Genomic DNA, 20,193 nt, shown 5'->3' with positions numbered 1-20,193 from the left:
AAATGTAATAGAATACTTCATATTGTAATGCATGCGGGCCACGTGATATAACTAGGAATGTGCTAATGAGACACTACTGCATACTGATAGCAGATAAGTGCCTATTCTGCAACATTTGCAGAAAATTTAATTGGCCTTGGGAATGAAATGTACTACGACATATGTACGAATAAAATTGATGGTTGTTTTTTTTTTTTCGAAGTGAGCACGATGCTTACACCGCAGAGTTTTATCTTTCATGTATGTGGATACACAGCTAATGTATGTGAAATGAATATAAGCTTTAAATTATAATGTATATTACATGGTAAAATGAAAACTCCTCTACAAATATTATATCTTAATATTATCTTTATTATCACACTTAAGAAAGATACAAAACATATCACGATGGCACTAACAGTCAGTGCTTCAGCAGACAAAGTCATATTTATTGGTGACGGAACTAAAATGATTTTTCTTACACTACAAGTTCATCACTTACAAGAATAAATAGACAAAATGAGTATGATTTTAATGAGATTTGATGCTTAACGTGATGCTAAGTGCTGGTGTTTAAATCTATGTGATTCTCTTACTTTGCAATATTGATTACATTTAATTATCACGTCAATTAGATTTTTTACCAGAAATCACTAAATATAAAAGGTGAAAATATCTTTAGTAAACCTAGAATGTTCTGTTTTATACAGGATGTAAGGGAAAGGGAATAAAATAAGATGTCCAGCGATAATAGGTAATCAAGAAACTGAATAACTTCGTATAATGGCAAGAAATTTTTAAACCTTTCGAAACTCAATCGATCTGGATAGAATAAGTAGTTCAGTTTCGTATATCTATTATTGATGGATTTCCGATTGCTTTGCCTTTCTCGTTGTATCCCGTTTAAATGATACTTATAGCAACGTATAAGTATCATTATATTTTTATGAAAACTTTGGCGAATGAAAAATTGTAGGTAGATGTTGTTTGCTTACAGCGGGATCCAATCATGGCAAATCCCGAAATTTGTAACAATATTTTATTACTAATATGTACATAATTCGTATATAATTATTATCGAAAATATAACGTTACGAATAAAAATAATATATCGAATGTTTAAACAAAAAAAAATTAAGGAAAGAAACCTAGAAAAATTACAATCTAATTAGTTATTACAGATACATTATAACTACTGGAAAAATCTCTGAGAATAGATAGTAGTAGTTACACAACACTATGTCTACAGTTTGGGGAATAAATTGACTAAGAGTAACGACCATCCACGTTGAATATACTGATAATGCGCCATATAAAACATATACAAGTGATCGCATAGATAGTCTATAATACCTAAATTAATTTGTTTAGAAAAAAGTAGGAAGTGATATTAATTAAATAAAAGGCACGCACATTTTGATTAGATGGTTATTATGAATAATTTAAATAAATAAAACATTTTATATCACTTCTTTTAATTTTAAATTTAAATAAAATGCATCTACCATAAGTCGCTTTTAGCTGCATTATCAGGATAAATCAATAAGATGTCATTCAATTTTAACCAGTACATATTGTGGGCTTAATTTATTTTGGGTTAGCCCCTCTCGCAGGCCTGGCGGGTCGTGCGCCGATGCCTCCTGCGGCCCGTCTCTTGGCAAACAGAGCGTCTAAACCTCTTAGAGGGGGCGCTGGTGTCGTCTCAACGGGTTGGGGCTCAGTTTCTGTCTCACTTTTCTCTTCACTCGTACTGTCTTCTGTAGTCTCCGTCGATGTCTTCTTAGCCGCTTCTGTTGTTGCCTGTAATTTATTAATGTCAATATGAACAATTGTTTGCGTAGAACACTTGTCCATGACGTCATTGTACAGCAAATAATGTATTTTCTGTTGTATTACTCGTATTTATCAGTAATATTTTTATTTCATCAGTAATAGAGATTCAAATTCAAAATCATCTTTATTCAAATAAAATTGTTGACATGCTTTTTTTAAATCGTCATATTTTATGATTCTATTTCTGGGTTCAAAATTATGTTCTTTGCTATAAGAACCCGCAAAAAAACTCCATAATTATTGAATTTTAATGTACAATCCCTAAAATAGCATGATCATTTAGCCCTTGCATGATCGACTAACACTACGCATGTTTGTCATTCTAGAAATTGTATAAAGATATTATAGGCTTTGTTCAATAAGTGCCTGTTAATAATACTTTTAAATTTATTAAAAGGTAGAACATTTAATGACCATTCCTATAAAAGATTATTTTTCTATTAACTTTTTCTAAACGATACTTCAGAAAAGCAAATTTGTATTTGTATCTAGAATTAAGATCATTGAGATCCCTGTTTTTAATAAATAGTCGTAGATCCCTGTATATGTAAAATGTTTTGCTTATATATATTGTGAAGCTATGGTGAAAAAATTTGCTTTACTAAATTTTTCTCTTTAGTGATTCGCGATATCTCATAGAATAAATTGCGTGAATATTACACTAACTGATGCCCGCGACCTTGTCCTCGTAGTATTTGTTGTTCCTTCGATTAATATTTTTAACCTTCTTATTGTAGTGACCTATGTCAGGAAATACTAGACTAAAATTAACAAATGACGTATCGTTCTTGTTATTTGACTTAGGTTAAAATGAATTTACCTAAGTAGGTTGTATACTAAGGTGTATAAATTAAAGCAACTTATATAGTTTAGTACACGACCTACTGTTTATTAACTATCCCATGGGAACTCTTTAATTTTCCGTGATTAAAAGTATCTAAAATATTAAACGGGTATGTAATGTACCACCATGCAAAATTTCATTTAAAACAGTCCAACAGTTTCGAAAATTATCCCGTACAAATAAACAAATAGGCAGAGAAATAAAATATTTGTAAAAGTCTGGATTTGTTCTATTTCACTTCTAACATCCCCCTAACCTGATTTTTAGCATTGTTTTCTATGTACAGACATTCTACCTCTACAGTTTTATTATATAGATTAGATAACGGCATAGAATGGACTACCTCTTCAAGAATTGTTGTAGGCAGGGTATCATTAGCATACCGGTGAATACAATGATGGCAGTTTTTCATAGCTAAAAGCTTTTCAAGTCAATGCAAGTCTAAAAGGCGTTGGTTATCGTACTTTAAATCGTTGGCTTGTTGACTATTACAAATTGCATGAAAAATAAACTACGTAATACCTAATTATGTTATTATGTAGTTTACTTTTATCCTTTACTTAAGGAAACTTATAAGAAACTAGGTCAAACTACTAAAAAGTTGCTAAAATAACAACGTACTTCTGTGGTAGCTAATTTTCTCTTAATCAAAGGATTTGGTCGCCGGGGGGGTGGTGTAGCTGTCACACGAGGTTTGGGCGATGGCGCCACTTGCAGCCGGTTACGTAGTCTCACACCACCGCGAGGATGTTCGGGTGCCGGGGTTGGTGATGAACCCTGTTTGTGATATATAGTTTTTCAATAAATTAGGTATGACACTTCAATATTGACTATTATCAGAGGAATATTTCATAGAAAACATATCTACATATAGGTGTCTTTATTTTACTACTAGCGAAAGATGGTACTTTTGAAATTACAAGATATGGAAATACCTTAAACCTTTGTAATAGCAATGCATGAGGAGCAATATAAGCATTCATGAGTATAAGCGACATTTGCTATTACCCATCAAACAGGCTGTCAGCTTGTCAACCTTTCCAAGTTGCAAAAAAGAGAGAAAAACACCATCTTATAAAATTAAAAAAATATAGTTTTGTAATAGTATTATGTATTACTTTACGGCAAATAACTTTAGTTCCTAATGTAATTAATATTAATGTTCCTTGAATTCACAATTTCGCTGTCATATCTTACTAAAATTTTACTTTTAAAGATAGGCATAGTAACTCTTCGAAAATTAATATGCAAAACTCATCATTAATGCTAATTATTGTAAAATACAAATGCTGTTCAGTTATTCATAAAAACCTAAATCCTTTTATAAACGTATTTTAACTAGTATACTGTTTAACACTATTTTTCGAATTTGGAACTTAGTGTGAAAGAAAGAGACAAAACATTTCAATAGGTAAAGTAGGTACATGAGAGATTTGACGTTTTTATGAAATGATTTTATAAGAAGGTAAGAACCCTCTTATAAAATCTTCTTCTACTTGAAGACTACATATAATAAATTACCTCTGCTTCGGCATCAGTAGCGGGAGCATCAGGGGCTGAGGTTTCCGCTGCGCCTTCAGCGGGCGCTTCAGTGGAGACGGTGACTCCAGGCCTGAGACGAGGGTTGGCACGAATGTTCAACCTCGCACCCGGCCTCAGAGATGCCGGCCTCAAACCAGGACGGACCCGGCTATCGACGAGAGAAAGTTATAAAGCAAGTAATAAGTTAAATAATAAATGACCATATAATTTCTCTCGACTTTATCTAAAGTACGAACTTTCTTTTTGATAAAGATTTTATCACGGCCTCGTTCGGCAAGCGGTTATGAAATAATTAAAAATCATTCTGGGCCAACACTTTTCCACTTGTACCTACACAATTCATGTAATAAATACTTTTACTTCACAATTACATTGTGGATATTCGGAAATTACACAATAAATTTGTTAATGTGATATTCCGGATTCGATATTATGGCAACATTTCTTAAATTTATTGTATTGTAAATATAATTGTAAATGTAATGTATGTAATTAATTATTATACTTTGGTAGCCTGGTTTAATGAAACTATTATTTTGCAGTTCAATGAATACTAAATTCGTAATGTCTTTATAATATATATATATAATGAAATTTTGAGATCGTAGAGGGTAAAACAACATTTACTGGGTTAGCAAGGTTTAAACAGCTAGTTTTATTATAAATTTAGTTTATACTGTATCTTAGAGTTAGACTGTTATGTATTTCAAACTGATTTTTTTTATTTAAAAATACAAATATGATGGTACTTCAGTATCAACAACGCTGTTGAATTAATTTCTTAACGGGAAAAAGTAAGGATCAGGCAACTAAAAGAATAATGAGTATAAAAGTGGATAAATACATCTGAAGACATAAAAAGTTGATGAATTATTAAAAGAAGAATGTTTATGGTGTAACAATCGAGAGGACTGAGTCAAAAATACAGTGGAAAGCAAAAACATGATGTCGTCATCATTGTCATATCAGTCGCTAACTATTCATGTTGAACATAAACCTATCCCATAAAGGGGGTTTGCCAATAGTTGCTATACTTGGCAAGCGGGTTGGAAAATGTAGTTAAGTTATTGTAAATATTTTAAAAGGAACACTGCTGTCTCCACCATTAAGTTCCCTTAGTCGCTTCTTACGATATTCACAGGAAAGGAAAGGGTAACCTATTCTATGCCGGGACCACACAGCAAAAAAATATGATGTATTAACCTTAAACTACTTGCAAGAAGTTAAAAAATCGTTGACAATGATAATAAATCATAACTAATACTGTAAATATGAAAGTGAGTTTGTTTGTTTATTAACTCTTAGCGTTTTAACGGCTTAACTAATCATGATGAAATCGGATACTTAAGTACTATATTGGATAAAAAAGAACATAGTCTGTGATTATATCCCGGCCCCTAAGAAAAGGTAAAAGCTAGTGTGTTAATAAATTAATTCAGCCACGTCAGAGATCTTCGTGTTTAACGAAGAAAACAAAAGATACTCTCCCACAATTAGTAGTATTAATAAATTCATAAAACGAAAATATCTATTTTTTTTTCTTTGACGATATATTACTTAGTTCTAGCTGGAGCTGGAGTAGTCTCAGGGGATTCTCCAGATGAATTAGAGGAGCCATCATCTTCGGCCACGGGTGCAGCAGTGGTAGTGGTCGTTGACGGCCGTCTCAAGCCAGGTCGGAGGCGAGGTCTGGAATATGAATAAAAATATATTGAATTAATCAACTGTAATCTAGTTTGAAATAACCATAATGATGTTTACAACTAATTAATATATTTTCTTTTATGTGTTTAATGTAAAATGTTATTGTGAATATTTTAATTTACCTGATCGGCGCTGGAGCTTCGCTGGCCGCACCAGAGCTACTTGCCGTGTCATCTTGCGCAGGCGCAACGGTAGTAGAACTTGGTCGCGTGCGACCACCGAATAATCCTCTACGTCCAAATGCCTGTGGATACCATCAAATGTCTTATATAATAATAATGTTTATTATACTTATATATTATTTTATTACTTAAAATTTCAACTTTTACAACAGACTGTAAACTACAATCAATAACACGAAGTGATAGATAGGTACTACGTTTCAATATTAAAGAAGTTAAAGTCATGTTTAATATATATTCAAATGTAGTACCTATTCGAACGCTAGACATCTTATAAAGTAAGGAAAAATATATTCCATCTGAGTATCCTAATACTATTTATATCCAACAGATACCATAAATAAATTCGCCCAGCAAGTCGAGTTCGCCACAGCACATCTCAAATAAATTCTCATCAACGTATACCTTTACAAAGTATTATTTAGATAGTATTTAACAATAATACAAACCTTTGGTTGTGTAACCGCTTTCTCTGCTGGTGCGGAGACCGGTGTAGGAGCTTCTGTGGATGCCGTTGTTCTACGAACACCACTTGGCTTGCTGAACCGACCTACGAACATAAGTATGTTTATTGTATACACCTTGAATGATACGCTATTTGTAAGTAATTACGTTTTACTTTTACGTAATTTAAATAGATCGCATTGAAGTGCACTTCAATAAATCTATGCAGAACTTAAATAATAGGTGAGACTTGTATACGGAAAGCCTATTAAAGACAGATTTGTTATTAAATATCCCCTTATTAACAAAAAGTAAAACATCCTACAAATATATTTTAACTGGGGAGAGGGCTTGTTAGTAATGGAGACTAAGGCCTATATTGTTAGCAATATACTCAACCAGGTCGATCTCCCCGTGGTCCCCCCCCCCTGGAAATCATCGTGCTGAATTCAAAGTGTCATCACGATGGACTTACTGACCTGCCTTTTTCATTCTCATCCATCACCCCTCACTGGTGCCCCACCAGCATCATACTAGCGCAGACGGGGTTTATTTATTCATCATTCATTATAAAAAAATAAAACTTATTAATTACAACTCGTAATGAAATATTTATATTAAAAAAAAAAAAAACAGTCGCGAAGTACAAAAATATGTACGTATACTTTTTCTAAAATAATAGTCATAAACTCGATTTATTTAATGTTTTTTATAAGAATTTGGTTTTGCCATTGTGCTATACATTTATATATAAAGTTGTATATAAGTAGATTTAGTAAGTTACATATTTATATAATTCAATAAGTCTACTGTTATACTTATTCTGTACTTGAAATAATATGTTAATATAATAAAAAATCTTTTTACACTATTGTTAATAATTCTCATTACATTTAAAATAATAACAAATCAATACATAAAATCAGTTTAGGTATACAAGTCAATACCTAGTATTTAAGTTCCTACATACATATTTTTTTGATTATTTCGATTACAAAATACCATCAAAATATACTTTTTAACAATAAAACGTAAATTGGCAGCCTAAAAAAGCACTTCACTCGACGCAAACCTGCAAAAATTCGCATTTGCTAACTAGGACTAGACATTAAATGCACAATTTCGCAACAAAACACTCGCTGAGCAACGTAACTAATTAAATATCGCTTTTGCAACGCTGTGTTATGCTTACAACTTAATATGTAATTAAATGTAACTTAGCTTAAACAATAATTATAATTAGTAATATTATAAAATAGTATGGTAATTGTAATTTGCAAAATATGCGATTAATTCATATAACAATATATTACAAACCACTACTGAAGATATTTATTCATTTTTGTTTCTTTTTATATGCACATCATAATTTTGTATAATTATTATGTGTGGACATTACAGACGTCATTTAATACATTTCCCAAATCTTTTAGAGTTAGTTATATTTAAAAAAATATTACACACTTTTTAAATATAGTTTATAACATAATACTGCTTAAGGTTTAACAAACAGTATTACTATATTAGTCATCAATGAGTTATTAAACAGAATTTCAGTTTTAATCCAGACGTTTAAAAGGTTAACTTAATTTAAATAGTTAACCTTTTATTTTAAACAAATATCCAGCAATGGATAAGTAATTATTGTCGTATGAATTAATTACTCAATATATTTGCATGATCTTACCTCTTGCTCTGGTAGATGTTTCTTGCGGTGCTTCAGTGGCTGCAGCAGTAGAAGAAACCTTAGCCCTAGCCCCCACTCGTCCCTTAAACCTCGACGGTCGCGTGGGAGCCGCTGTCGTTGTTGTTGTGGTGGTAGGCGCTGGTGTAGTGGTAGTTGTTGTTGTGGTAGTGGTGGTCGTCGTCGTAGTCGGCGTCGTTGCTTCTTCTGTCGTACTGAGCGCTTCAGTGGTCCATGTTTCATCATCAGTAGTAGTAGTTCCATCAAAACTCAATAAATCATTAGTTGGGTTTATCTCATTATTTAAATTCTCGCCTGCTAAATATGCGTACAGGTCGAGAGCTACCTTTTCCATAGCGGTCATTGTCGTGTATTCAGTAGTGTCCTGTTCGTAAGTGGTCGTTTGTTTGTAACCCTCAGGTAATTTGGAGTCGTCAGTTATTTCTTGGAATTGGATTCCTTCGGTTAAACTGTGACCCTCTCTTGCGGAATCTTTGGCATTAGATGGTTCTTTGGCAGTTGGTGAAGCTTCAGGAATTTCTGTAGTAGTTTTTGATTCAGAAGAATATCTACTTGGCTGTTCCCTATGTGCCGGTATATCTCCAGTCTTAAAACTATCTAAATCAACGAGCTCTGAGCTTGGACGCCTGAAATTATAATAATTATATACAAATTGAATTATATGTACATATGTACTTTCTTAACATATAATTAGTATGACAAAATTATTATAGTAATATTTAAATTTATCATCATCATCATATAAGCCTTTAACCGTCCACTGCTGAACATAAACCTCCCCCTTTGGGGGTATTACCAGTAGTTTGCCACGCTTGGCAAACGGATTGGCAACTGCAGTTAGGCTTTAAAGGTTTTAAGAGGTATGTTTCTGCCCATTTCTCGGCTTCTCTTAGTCGCCTCTTACGACACCCACGGGTAAGAAGGGAGTGGCCTATTCTATGCCGGGACTACACGGTCAGTATTCACTAACATATTATTGAGATATTACCTGATATGAGCCCGGGTTCTACTACGTGTTTGACCAATAGATTCATCAGCTATATTGTCAATTTGTGGGCGCCCACGAGGCTTCACTGTCTCTGAAGAAGTTTCTGGTCCAGTTGTGGTAGCAGTACTAGCAGTTAAGTAACGACCACGAGGAGGAAAACGCGTACTTGATGGTAATCTGATGAATAATTTAAACTCTTGAGAACTCATTTAACTTTGTTTTGTAAAACATTGTATGAAATGTATGATGCACTTACCTATCTTCTTCAATATCTTCTTCAACAGGCGCTGGTGAAACAGTGCGACTTCGTTGACGTCCTCTACTTGTGACAGGTAATACCTCATTCTGTTCTGTAGCAGCAGTAGTGGGTCCAGATCTATCAATAGTACTGTATTTACTCTTGTTTCTGCTTTCTTTGGCTATATGGTTATCAGATTCAACCTTTTGTGGTCCATCATGTGAATTATAGACTGATGGAGCTACTGTCGTCGTTGTTGTCGTTTTATCTTTTCCTTCTTTTTCCTTATCTTTTTTACCACCTTCCTCCTCATCATAATAGTAATAAACGTATTCATATTCATAATCTTGGCCATTGGGTGCTTTTTTTATTTGAATTCGCGAGTTCTGTTCAGATCCTGCTGTTTCCAACTGTACGTTAGAAGTTAATAATCCACTATTGATATCGTCAATAGAGTCAAAATTAATAGGAATATAGTCATATGCTTTCGTGGTTGTAGGAGGTGCAGTAGTCAAAACCGGCTTTTGAGTAGTTGTACCGGGTGCATTGCTTAGTTTTCCAGATTCCGACATCGCTTCGAGTGCTACATTGAGTTTAGGATTAGTTTCCTTTTGTTCTTGAATACTTTCTCTAATTTTAATATCTTCTATTTTTGAAACTGGAATGTCAATTTCTATGGATTCTTTATTTTTTATTCCTTTTTTTAAAAATGATTTTTTATCTTCTTCAATAGCAACTATGCCCTCAGTTGGATGTTTAATTTTTCCGCTGAGTACTTTTTTAATAATTCTTTCATTACCATCCTCAGGCTTGAGATTACGGTGAAGTGGGTGTTTATCAGGAATTTTATGTGATGTCTCGAAATTTCTAAGAGGGGTTTGCTGTCCTGAACTAACTAGCACATATTCTTGTCCGGCCCGCGGTTCTGTGATGATATCTACATCGCCGTACGCTCCGTAGAAGGTGCAGACAAACAAACATCTGTAACAAAGAAAACAAGATTTTAGATCGCTATGTAGATATTAAGTTACGAAAGTTGGCTGTATTGCTGCTTCGAGAGTCAGTGCTCCGTGAGTCAGCAAGACGACATCTGGCTGCGCCTACGGTCCTCGCTATCGCGACTCGAAATAAGGAACTCTGACTCATCTATTGTGTACATTTCGTCACTGCATTCCTAATGTAGTGTAGGTATCAGCATTAACATATCAAGGTATTAGTGGCTGAAAGCGCCACTTGCGAACCGTCATCGATATTTATTCTTTTATATATATGCACTACTTTTGTGGTTTGTTTCCACATGTGTTGCATTTGCATATTATAGACTTATTAATATATTTGACACGGTTGCACCTTGCTGCAAAGAAGTTGTGTGAAAACAGAACTAAGCTAGATGACTGCAAAACAAGCATTGTCGATTGCAATGATTGCAAATGTGATGTGGTCGTGAGAAATTGCCGGCGAAAATCGGAGCGTGGGTGTATTACGCATACTGATTCCACAAGTGCAGATCGATGAGGCAACGCGACATGGCGATCACTTTCGCCTCTGGAGTCACTCTCACGTGACGCCGCCGGACTGCGCTAGTCACGCGTGCCTATTGAACTAAATAATACCTTGTCTATTTTTATCATACTTTATCAAAATCTATATAGCTATTAATCGACCTCTAAATTGTTCGTTTTCTGTGTACAGATTGTGTAAGATATTACACATCACAATTTGAACATACGCTATTAGTTACATAGATTTTATCTGATATTTCGTATACGATCAATTTATTTGTAAATTCACTTTTAAGATATAGCAAGTCAATCTTTGATAGGTATTCATAAAATTAACTTTCTACGCTCGGGTAAACATTTATGCATAGTTAACATATTTTTCATTAGAGCATGTTGAAATAAATAGTTAAGTAGAATAAAAAATAGAAAATAATTAAGTGGCGCGTCATTATAGATATAGATTTTTTTTTCAATATGCAAAGAGTCAATTTCAAAGAGTTGCAAAAAAATCTTAAGCAGCAAAAATTTGTAGGCGATGCTTAAGTAGAAATATTATACTTTCTTACTTAAGTCCTTGTTACTAATAGTATAAAAGGAGCAATGATTCATATCACAATTATTTAATTAACTGCAAACCCAATTACCCGAGTCGGAAGGCGTCAGCTTCCGCACATTTCTTGCGGACCTCATACCGACACGCGGAAACTGATTAAGGAGTAATATGATGCACAACACACGAGAATTGTGCGTAAATATATGGTTTACTTTCGATATTATATGCCTGATTAAACCAATCACACTTTATATCTTCGTCACTATAGTACAACGAGGAAATAATCACGCAAGTGACTTCAAAACCATAACAGGGACGATGATATCTTTTTTAGTCATAATTTTTTTAATCATCATTATTTAGATATTGTCATTCCAAAATTTGATTTAGCAATTTTTGCTACAGACATTAAGACTATAGCAATAGATACAGAAATAGAAAAACAAATATGTACAGCAAAGACAGAAAGAATATTTAAAAATGAACCAATAAAAAGTAATCGTAGGAACAAATGGTTTTTTATAAGCAATTTTGAACTTACCACTGTAAGTGTATTGACAATTGTGTGTATATGTGTAAATATATGTGACCGTGAATGGCAGTTATAAAAAAAATAATAATAATAAACAACAATAAGTATTTTACTAACACTGAAAATATTATGGACGTCGGTATAAGCAACAGCCTTAATAATATTGCACATGAACGTAACAAGACCGGTATACGCCGTACCGTACCTACCGGTTCAATTTCACTAGTCGTAAGGTCGCATCGGCTGCAAGGCTATGTGAGCGTAAGTATCTGAGACCAGCCAATGCAGATATATTCCTACACCCTGATTACCTTCTTCGGAATACATTGTTTTAAAGAAAGCAAACAAAAAGAAGGAAATTCCTTTAAAATATGCCACTTGAAGGACATTAACTAGTTTTTGTTAACTAACATATGTTGCAAATTTTTTTACAATGAGCCTTTCGGCTCGTTGACAATCATTAATGCTCTCAAGGATTAATTGAGGAGACGAACTTTACCACGTCCCCAAAATATGTAGAACAGCATTGCGTGCATCGTAGTGAAACAAAAATATTTTACGCGAATTTATTGTTTTATAATTGCTTAAAGCAATAAAATGACTGACGGGAACCTATTATTAAATCTCTAATCTTTTAGAAAATCACCGCGAAGAGCTTGGTTCTACGTAGAGAGTGCAATTTGTAGACAAAGTTTAGTAAAACAGCACGCTGATTCGAAAGTTTTCACTGGGAAATAGTTTAAGCAATTATACTAATCAATAAATACTGTGGATAGTTTGTATTTATTGTTTATATGAACATACTCGTCTATATGTCTATGTATGTCTAAAGGTAGAAATATATCTTCTATTAATTGCAACTTTTTAAAATTTTTATTTTATTTATTCATAACCGTATTACGATTATTTATTAATATTAATTGACCGTGTGGTCCCAGCATAAAATAGTACATCCATTCCTTTTCCGTGTGTATCGTAAGAAGCGACTAAGAGAGGGCGAGGAATAGGCAGCAGCGTCTCTCTTAAAACATCTCTAATTTCTAACTGCGGTTGCCAATTCGCTTACTAAGTATGGCAACTACTGGCAAAATCCCCCACGGACAGGCTTATGATCAGCAGTAATCAATTAAAAATTGATATAATGATAATGGTTATCTTTATTAGATTTTTTTATGTAATTTAATTTAATTTTTATCAGCTAATTATTCTGCAAAAATTAATAATTGGCAATTGCTGACTTTGCTGCTCTTTTTAATATTTTCTTACATGCTTTAAATACCTATTACATTCGATCAGCAATCATAAATATTAACCGCGATATTTGTTATCTGTGATCTAATTAATAATCAATTTAGAGTATTTAATTATGGAATATTTGTAAGTTTGTCTACGAGAGTACTATCGTAAATGTAATTCTCGTGACTTGATTATATTATATCTAAGTACAACATCCGGACGCTTCCTGTACATAGAATGCTCGTGAAAAAAGAAAACCTATTTATTTTTTAAGTAAAAAACGTGCTTTGAATACTATCTGTTAAGACTATTTGCCTTTCTACAACTTGTACGTTAAAAAAGGATATATGCACAACTTTGTCTTCGCGACCGGATTTATTTGGGTAAAAAGTACCCTATAATTATTATTAATAATATATTTACTATATATAGACCAAACATGGCGGTTGGTTGAGCCGTTTTAAGGTGCCAATACTTATACACATTTGTTATATCTGTTTACATTAATGAAAACAGAGGTGATATTTAGGTAGTATGCTCGTATTTCTTTTCTAATTTCATAAATTATTGAATACAAAAAAACAAGGATTAATATATGGTAGAAATATATCATTACTTACAAGACGCCCCTTTGATCACAAAAAAATACTTTCATAAAAATACTTGAACAAAAATAATATTGAATTCAAGTAAATTTAATTACGAATTTTTTTTTAATACTAATGTTTTATGATTTTACTAAAAATCGAATCAGACCAGTTACCCGACATATCAGATTGGTCAATGTTTAATGGCAATAGCAATAAAATTAGTTCTGCAATTCACATTATTGTGGTTAATAAATAAAAACAGCGAGATCGTATCAAAGGTATATACTGGTACAGTGAAATTAACCTTTGCCATAGTGAAACACACCGAACAAGTTTCGTGTAAAGATTCCTACTAACCGATAATATTTCTCTACGATACATACAATACATAAGAGTGCATATCATGCAGTTTCTATGGTAAGAACATAAAAACGAATTTTCAAATTTTGAATACAGGATGCTGTTATATAGCCTAGATATTATTAGCTTTAAGCTTAATTTATTCATTAGTAAGCCCATATAAAAATTATGTGTAGTTTCTATATTTATAAGTATATTTAGTCATGTTTTGGAAATGTCATATCAGTTCGCCCATCTGATGGAAAGTGATTATAGTCGTAACATGGACAAGATTATTAATCTCATGCATATTGTACTCGGTTCCGATGGTCTTAATAAGTGAATTTTAACTGGACAGAAAGTACTTATTATAAATTATCACTCGAATCTTACATATTCTCATATTAGGGCCGGACGTTTCGTTAATAGAACCTATAACAATAATAATTTATTTTTCAGACTACCTTTTGGTCCATTTTGTTAGTAATAAAATTGACTTCAGGCTAGGTTTAGCAATTGATTAATTAATTCAGATTCCCAAAAACAGTATACATATCTTGTAATCGAGCTCAAAACAAAAAAGTTTAAATATAAAATCAACAATAACAAAATTTTCATTTATCCTCCCCCCACATTTTTCCTCCAAATAAAAATCTCGACTTTTACGTTTTACATTAGTTTTGCTATTACGTATAATAGTTATTATACATATTATGTACTTTACTATGCTTTTCAATTCAATATTCACTACACTGAAAATTGTCTGTGAAATTTCAGGAAAAAAAAATACTTTAAAGACCAAAGTCAATTTGTAATTTAAAACTAAAAATTACGTTTATTAATTTATTTGCACAGTGGAAGACCGCCACTCATACAAATAGTTGGGATGGAACTTTAGTTTGTAGTGGGTTCTGAGATGGTGAAATTCAACAGCAGGTATCAATTTAAATACTCCTCATAATACATCATATTATAAATACATAATTACCAGAAGAAGGCCTCATAAGTACAACCTAATGAACGCACAAGAATTCATGAATAATATTAACCATATTTAATGAGAACAGTAAATGTAAACTGCATTTTTGGGTTCAAATGTCAAGTTATATAGCAAATGACCTTCATATATTTGACTAAGTTTGTGTAACTATTAAGTTTATAAGACTATTACTAGTCTTTAACTGCAACTTTGTATACATGACCAAGATAAAATGTAATCTATATTCTTATCACAATTGATCGAGCCTTGAAAGCTCAAAGATTTTTTTATGCAACTTAGAATGGCAAACAAACTGACGGCCCACCTGATGGAAAGTGGTAATCGTCGCCTATTGACATGAGCAGTACCATGGACATAACAGAGTATACTGTTTCACCCATGATACCCCCCATGCGTTGCCATTCATGACGACTCAGATGTTTTTCTTCTGTACCCTGTCTAACTTCACTGCCATATCCCAGTATATAGTATTTATTCGTTTTAGATTTTGATTAAGATTTCAATAAACAAAATCTTTTTTAATTATTTACATTTAATATATGAATACAAGATAATTGACCTTTAGCCATTATGTTATTACAATGGCTTCATTAACGTGAATGGTGTATGAATATCTATAAGTATACACGAATAATCTATGTATAGAAGAGAGAAATTGGCTGATTGATCCATACACAGCTGAAACTGATAGATCTAGAAATATGAAATTTAAGAGTATATTTTTCACATAAATTCTTATAAACTTCATATATGACGGTTAAATCTCAAAATTGGTATATAGTTATTAGCCGTCATTGCTACATAACTTATTTAAAAGTTAAAAAATATATTCGCAAACATACACAAATTTTATCTCGCATTAAATCCTTTTGGAAATACAATTTGTAATGTTTTTTAATTCTGTAATATCATTTTGTTGGTGCTAGTTCTTAATTATAAGAGTTTGAGAAGTATTATATATTTAAAACCAGATTTTAGACACTAACTAGAAAGTAAATTAAAATAAATTATAAATAAATTAATTAAAATAATATGAAATATACAATATAGAGAATCCCTCCTTTCGAACGCCTAATTCGGGGTTACACCATTATTGTATAAATTAGCCAATACATTTAACGTTAGTGGCAAGGTTCAATTCATTATGTTTTAATTAAGTTACTCGTTTAATTACACGGTTAACGGCCGTTTCGGTGCACTATTTCGACTAACAGTCGCAACTACACGCATTGTTAGTTATGTCATTGTTAGCAGCGAAGAATGGCCATGAAACGGACGATTATAGATAAAAAGTCTTTACACAAAATGATAACATTGAATAACTTGTGTACACGCTTATTATGGCGGACAAAGTTGTCACTTTTACTTGAACACGTAATACCAAATAGACACAAGAATTTATAGTTATTTATGACAATTCAAAAGGAATTCCGGGTTGAAAGGCTTGTAAATTTAATTATACATTATTTGTAAATTTATATATTCTCACAGTTGTAATCTTAGATGAGATGGAGAGAACCATTGTCGACTATTACTTTTCAACGTAACATTTTGTCACATTTCACCGAACATATTAGAATTCAGCGTGAGAGAGCGTCAATGTGACATAATTAAGTTTAGTTCATTGTAAATATCAATGTATATATTATTACATAACACAATTTAATCATAAACTATGTAGATCTTATATGGGTAACATATATAAAAAAACATATTATTAGAGATTGAAAACAATCACCATAAATAGATATAGTCATAAGTATTAAAATGTTGGTATCGTTCTGGTATTGAAGTCACAACCATTGGAAGGTGAGTGTATTAGATTTCTACACCAACAAAGTTGTCAATTGTAGGGAATTAAACCACCACTGAGAAACACACTCTGAGAAAAGTTTTTCCTTTCCCAGAGTGTTAATCGATAAAATAAGATACTGCACAAACAGTTCGATGTTTATCAGATTTATATTAATAACCTACCATACACTTTCAAAAAACCAGTGGCGATTTTATACATTTGCCACCAGTAGCCTATTCTAATTTTGCCGCTCCTAAAAGCAGCCGTTCTAGGCTCCAGTTTACACAGTCTACTGATAAATTTACCACTGTAATGGTGCTACATACCGTACCGTAGCCGTATGGCATAGAATAAGTTATACTTTTCTATGCAGTGATTATCGTAAGGGGAGACTAAGGGAATTTAATCGTCAAGGGATGGGCAGCAGAGTCTCTCTTAAAAGGTTACCTAACTACAACAGCAACACTTAGTTCAATAAAATATTGTACCTTTAGAGATTATAAACCTCCAAAAGTTAACTATTGCTAATAAAGAAGTGAAAAAGAATGAGGTAACCAACCTCATTATTTATACTCTCACAGATTAATTAAAAAATATGTATTTACCAGAGAGTACTATAAAATTATCTAGATACAGTCTCATCGCTCCCGCCAGCCAGTAATAACTTTTTACAAAGCCTACCAACTGTGACCTAACAAAGTATTATAGGGGGGAAAGGGATTGTTAGCAATGCAGTTTGACATTGCTAGCAATATCAGGTCGACCTCCACGTGGTTCCCCCTGGAACCCATCGTGAACAATTCTCGTTGAATTCGTCACGATAGGCTAACTGACCTGCTTCATTCTCATCTATCATCCCACACTGGTGCTCCGCCAGCGTATCCCGTTAGCGCAGGCGGGGAGCTACCATACCATTTTCATCAAAAAAAAAACAACGTATTATATTGTATCCATAATCCTGTTGTCTACGGATAATGACGGCGGTTATTATTATTACTTTCCAATCTTTGGGTCGTCAACTTATTTGACAGTCATATATAAAATTAAATTAATAATTACAGGTGTGTATATGTAATTGTATTTCGAAAGTGGATGCGGGGTGTTAAGGAATTTTCGTATTTCTAATGTAATGACCTCATGACATTTGCGGCGTATTGTTCGTGATATGTTGATACATCCTAATGTAATCGCGATGTAGGTGAGTCCATTGCCATTCTCCGTCGCTAGTAATCACACCTTTGAAAATTTTAATAATTATATGCAATATAAATAAGTAAATTCTTTGCGATAGAATAAAAGAACTCTTGGGATGAATGAGATGTTATAAACGCTATACCTTTTCATACCACTGTCTTCCTATTAGCACAATTAGTAAACGATTTTAGCTCGTTTATTAATCGAAATAGCGATGAATAAAATAAATAAATTATTACTAAATGTTGTTTTACTAATACAATAAAAATCTAACTAAACGATATCCAGACATGGTAGATACTCATATTTAAGAAAAAATAGTATGAGCGTTCTTAATAAGACCAATAGATATCAAACAGTATTTTTTAAGAATTGTTGTCTGTCTGTTTTTTTGTTCCAACATCATGCAAAAACTACCACACCACTTTGAATAAGGTTATTCCAATAGTATTTCTAAAGGTCTATGTTAAAATCTCGCGTATGCTTTATTTTTAATATGTAATAATTATAAGAAATCTATTTCATGTGAAGTGTAAAGCTAAATAATAAGCTAATAAGGATATATTAAGAAAAACAGGCAAAAGTATTATTAACTATATCCTGTATCTTTGTCCGCGTGAACTAGTACATAAAGTATCCTGTACTGAGTTAGAATATGTCTATCAGTGTACCATATTTCATTGAAATCCGTTCAGTAGTTTTTGCACGGAGGAATAATAACAATATCCATCCATACATCCATCCATCGTACAAACTGTCATGTTTATAATATTAATGGGATATAATATTGTTCTTAGTACATTTACTCTAAAAAAATTCGAAGACTAGCTGAAGGACGACCACTCGTTTGGTTAGTTTCGACAACCTTTAAAATGGATATAGCTAAGTGAAATCTGATCTAGAAGGTATCCGTTTTAAGGGCTCCCAGCTTTATAAATATGCAAACATTAAAATTAATAGGCAAGGTAACAGGAAACCGGTGAAAAACAGGTTTTATTGGAAAACTAGTAACGCGCGAGTGGCCGCCAAGTTTGGTTGGCGAGAAGCGGCGATTGTTATCCGTGAGAGCAAGACTTGGTCAGATGTGAGTGGGTCAAGGACTAGCATTTTTCTCACACATTCATATAGGTATACCTACTTTTCTCGTATCCTTCCCTATGCGATGTTAACACAATAATGTGTACAACAATACTATAATTGTTCTAATCGCTGCCTCTACTATATATAGAAGGTAAAACAGAATAAAATTATATAAACTAGAAACAAATTAGGTTAATATTTTACTACACCTTGACTTTACCAAATATGTGAGCGGATAATAAATTAACATAAACATATAAATGGCTTTATAAATAAATTGTGGTGTTTACTAATAGTATTATTTTTGGAAGTATTATTTGCTTATCAATACAATATCAGTATAATATTGCAATTTTAATAAATTCTTTTTAAACTGCTAAGTATTGCAAATAAATTTATAGTCACTAGATGGAAAGCGATAACCACTGACTATTTGCAAACAACAACAAAACTTTGGATACTCGTATATTGATCGATGCAATATATAGTGTCAACACAGCACCTCTATATGTTGCCCATAACACTATACAATATACTTCATGGGATAAATACGCATTAAAATTTAATTTGATTGCTGTTCAATAAACCATTATGTCTACAATCATGTTTTATTTGCGGATAAATTAAACCTAAATATAAATAGTGTCGCTGTCGACACCTATTATTGTCTCTAGCAACTACCAACTGTCGTTGTGTTTATACTTTTATAAAAGTAAATTCGTATCGTAAATATCAGCTCCACTAGATAACTGATAAATTAATCTATTTATAGAATAAAGTGGGAATTAAAATTATCGTCACAAACATAATATAGAAAACATCGGACGTTGCCATCTTATTCTATGCCATGGACTCGTCAGTGATAATTATTCTACCATTAGATTCATTTGCCATTTGTGTAAGGATTTGT

At 32.6% G+C, this 20,193-nt stretch overlaps 1 protein-coding gene across 4 annotated transcripts in view; it reads right to left on the bottom strand.

Annotated features, from left to right (window-relative positions):
* Positions 1–333: 333 nt before the first annotated feature.
* LOC113516440 (mucin-5AC-like) overlaps positions 334–20,193 on the bottom strand; it is a 40,454-nt gene continuing 20,594 nt past the window's right edge. For all 4 annotated transcript variants that reach the window (XM_026900881.3, XM_026900857.3, XM_026900865.3 and 1 more), the window contains exons 3-11: positions 9,481–10,443; positions 9,225–9,401; positions 8,219–8,862; positions 6,537–6,637; positions 6,028–6,149; positions 5,759–5,890; positions 4,181–4,349; positions 3,281–3,436; positions 334–1,782 (exon numbers count right to left, since the gene is read on the bottom strand). In XM_026900881.3, coding sequence (XP_026756682.2) covers positions 1,570–1,782; positions 3,281–3,436; positions 4,181–4,349; positions 5,759–5,890; positions 6,028–6,149; positions 6,537–6,637; positions 8,219–8,862; positions 9,225–9,401; positions 9,481–10,443 — 2,677 coding nt within the window. In that variant the 3' untranslated portion in view covers positions 334–1,569. The remainder of the gene's footprint in view (positions 1,783–3,280; positions 3,437–4,180; positions 4,350–5,758; positions 5,891–6,027; positions 6,150–6,536; positions 6,638–8,218; positions 8,863–9,224; positions 9,402–9,480; positions 10,444–20,193) is intronic.

The sequence above is a fragment of the Galleria mellonella genome, unplaced genomic scaffold, assembly GCF_026898425.1.
Source record: "Galleria mellonella isolate WM207_F2 unplaced genomic scaffold, CSIRO_AGI_GalMel_v1 utg33, whole genome shotgun sequence".
Taxonomy (NCBI): domain Eukaryota; kingdom Metazoa; phylum Arthropoda; class Insecta; order Lepidoptera; family Pyralidae; genus Galleria; species Galleria mellonella.
Note: the sequence above shows the minus strand (reverse complement) of the source record. Positions and strands in the feature narration are given on the sequence as shown.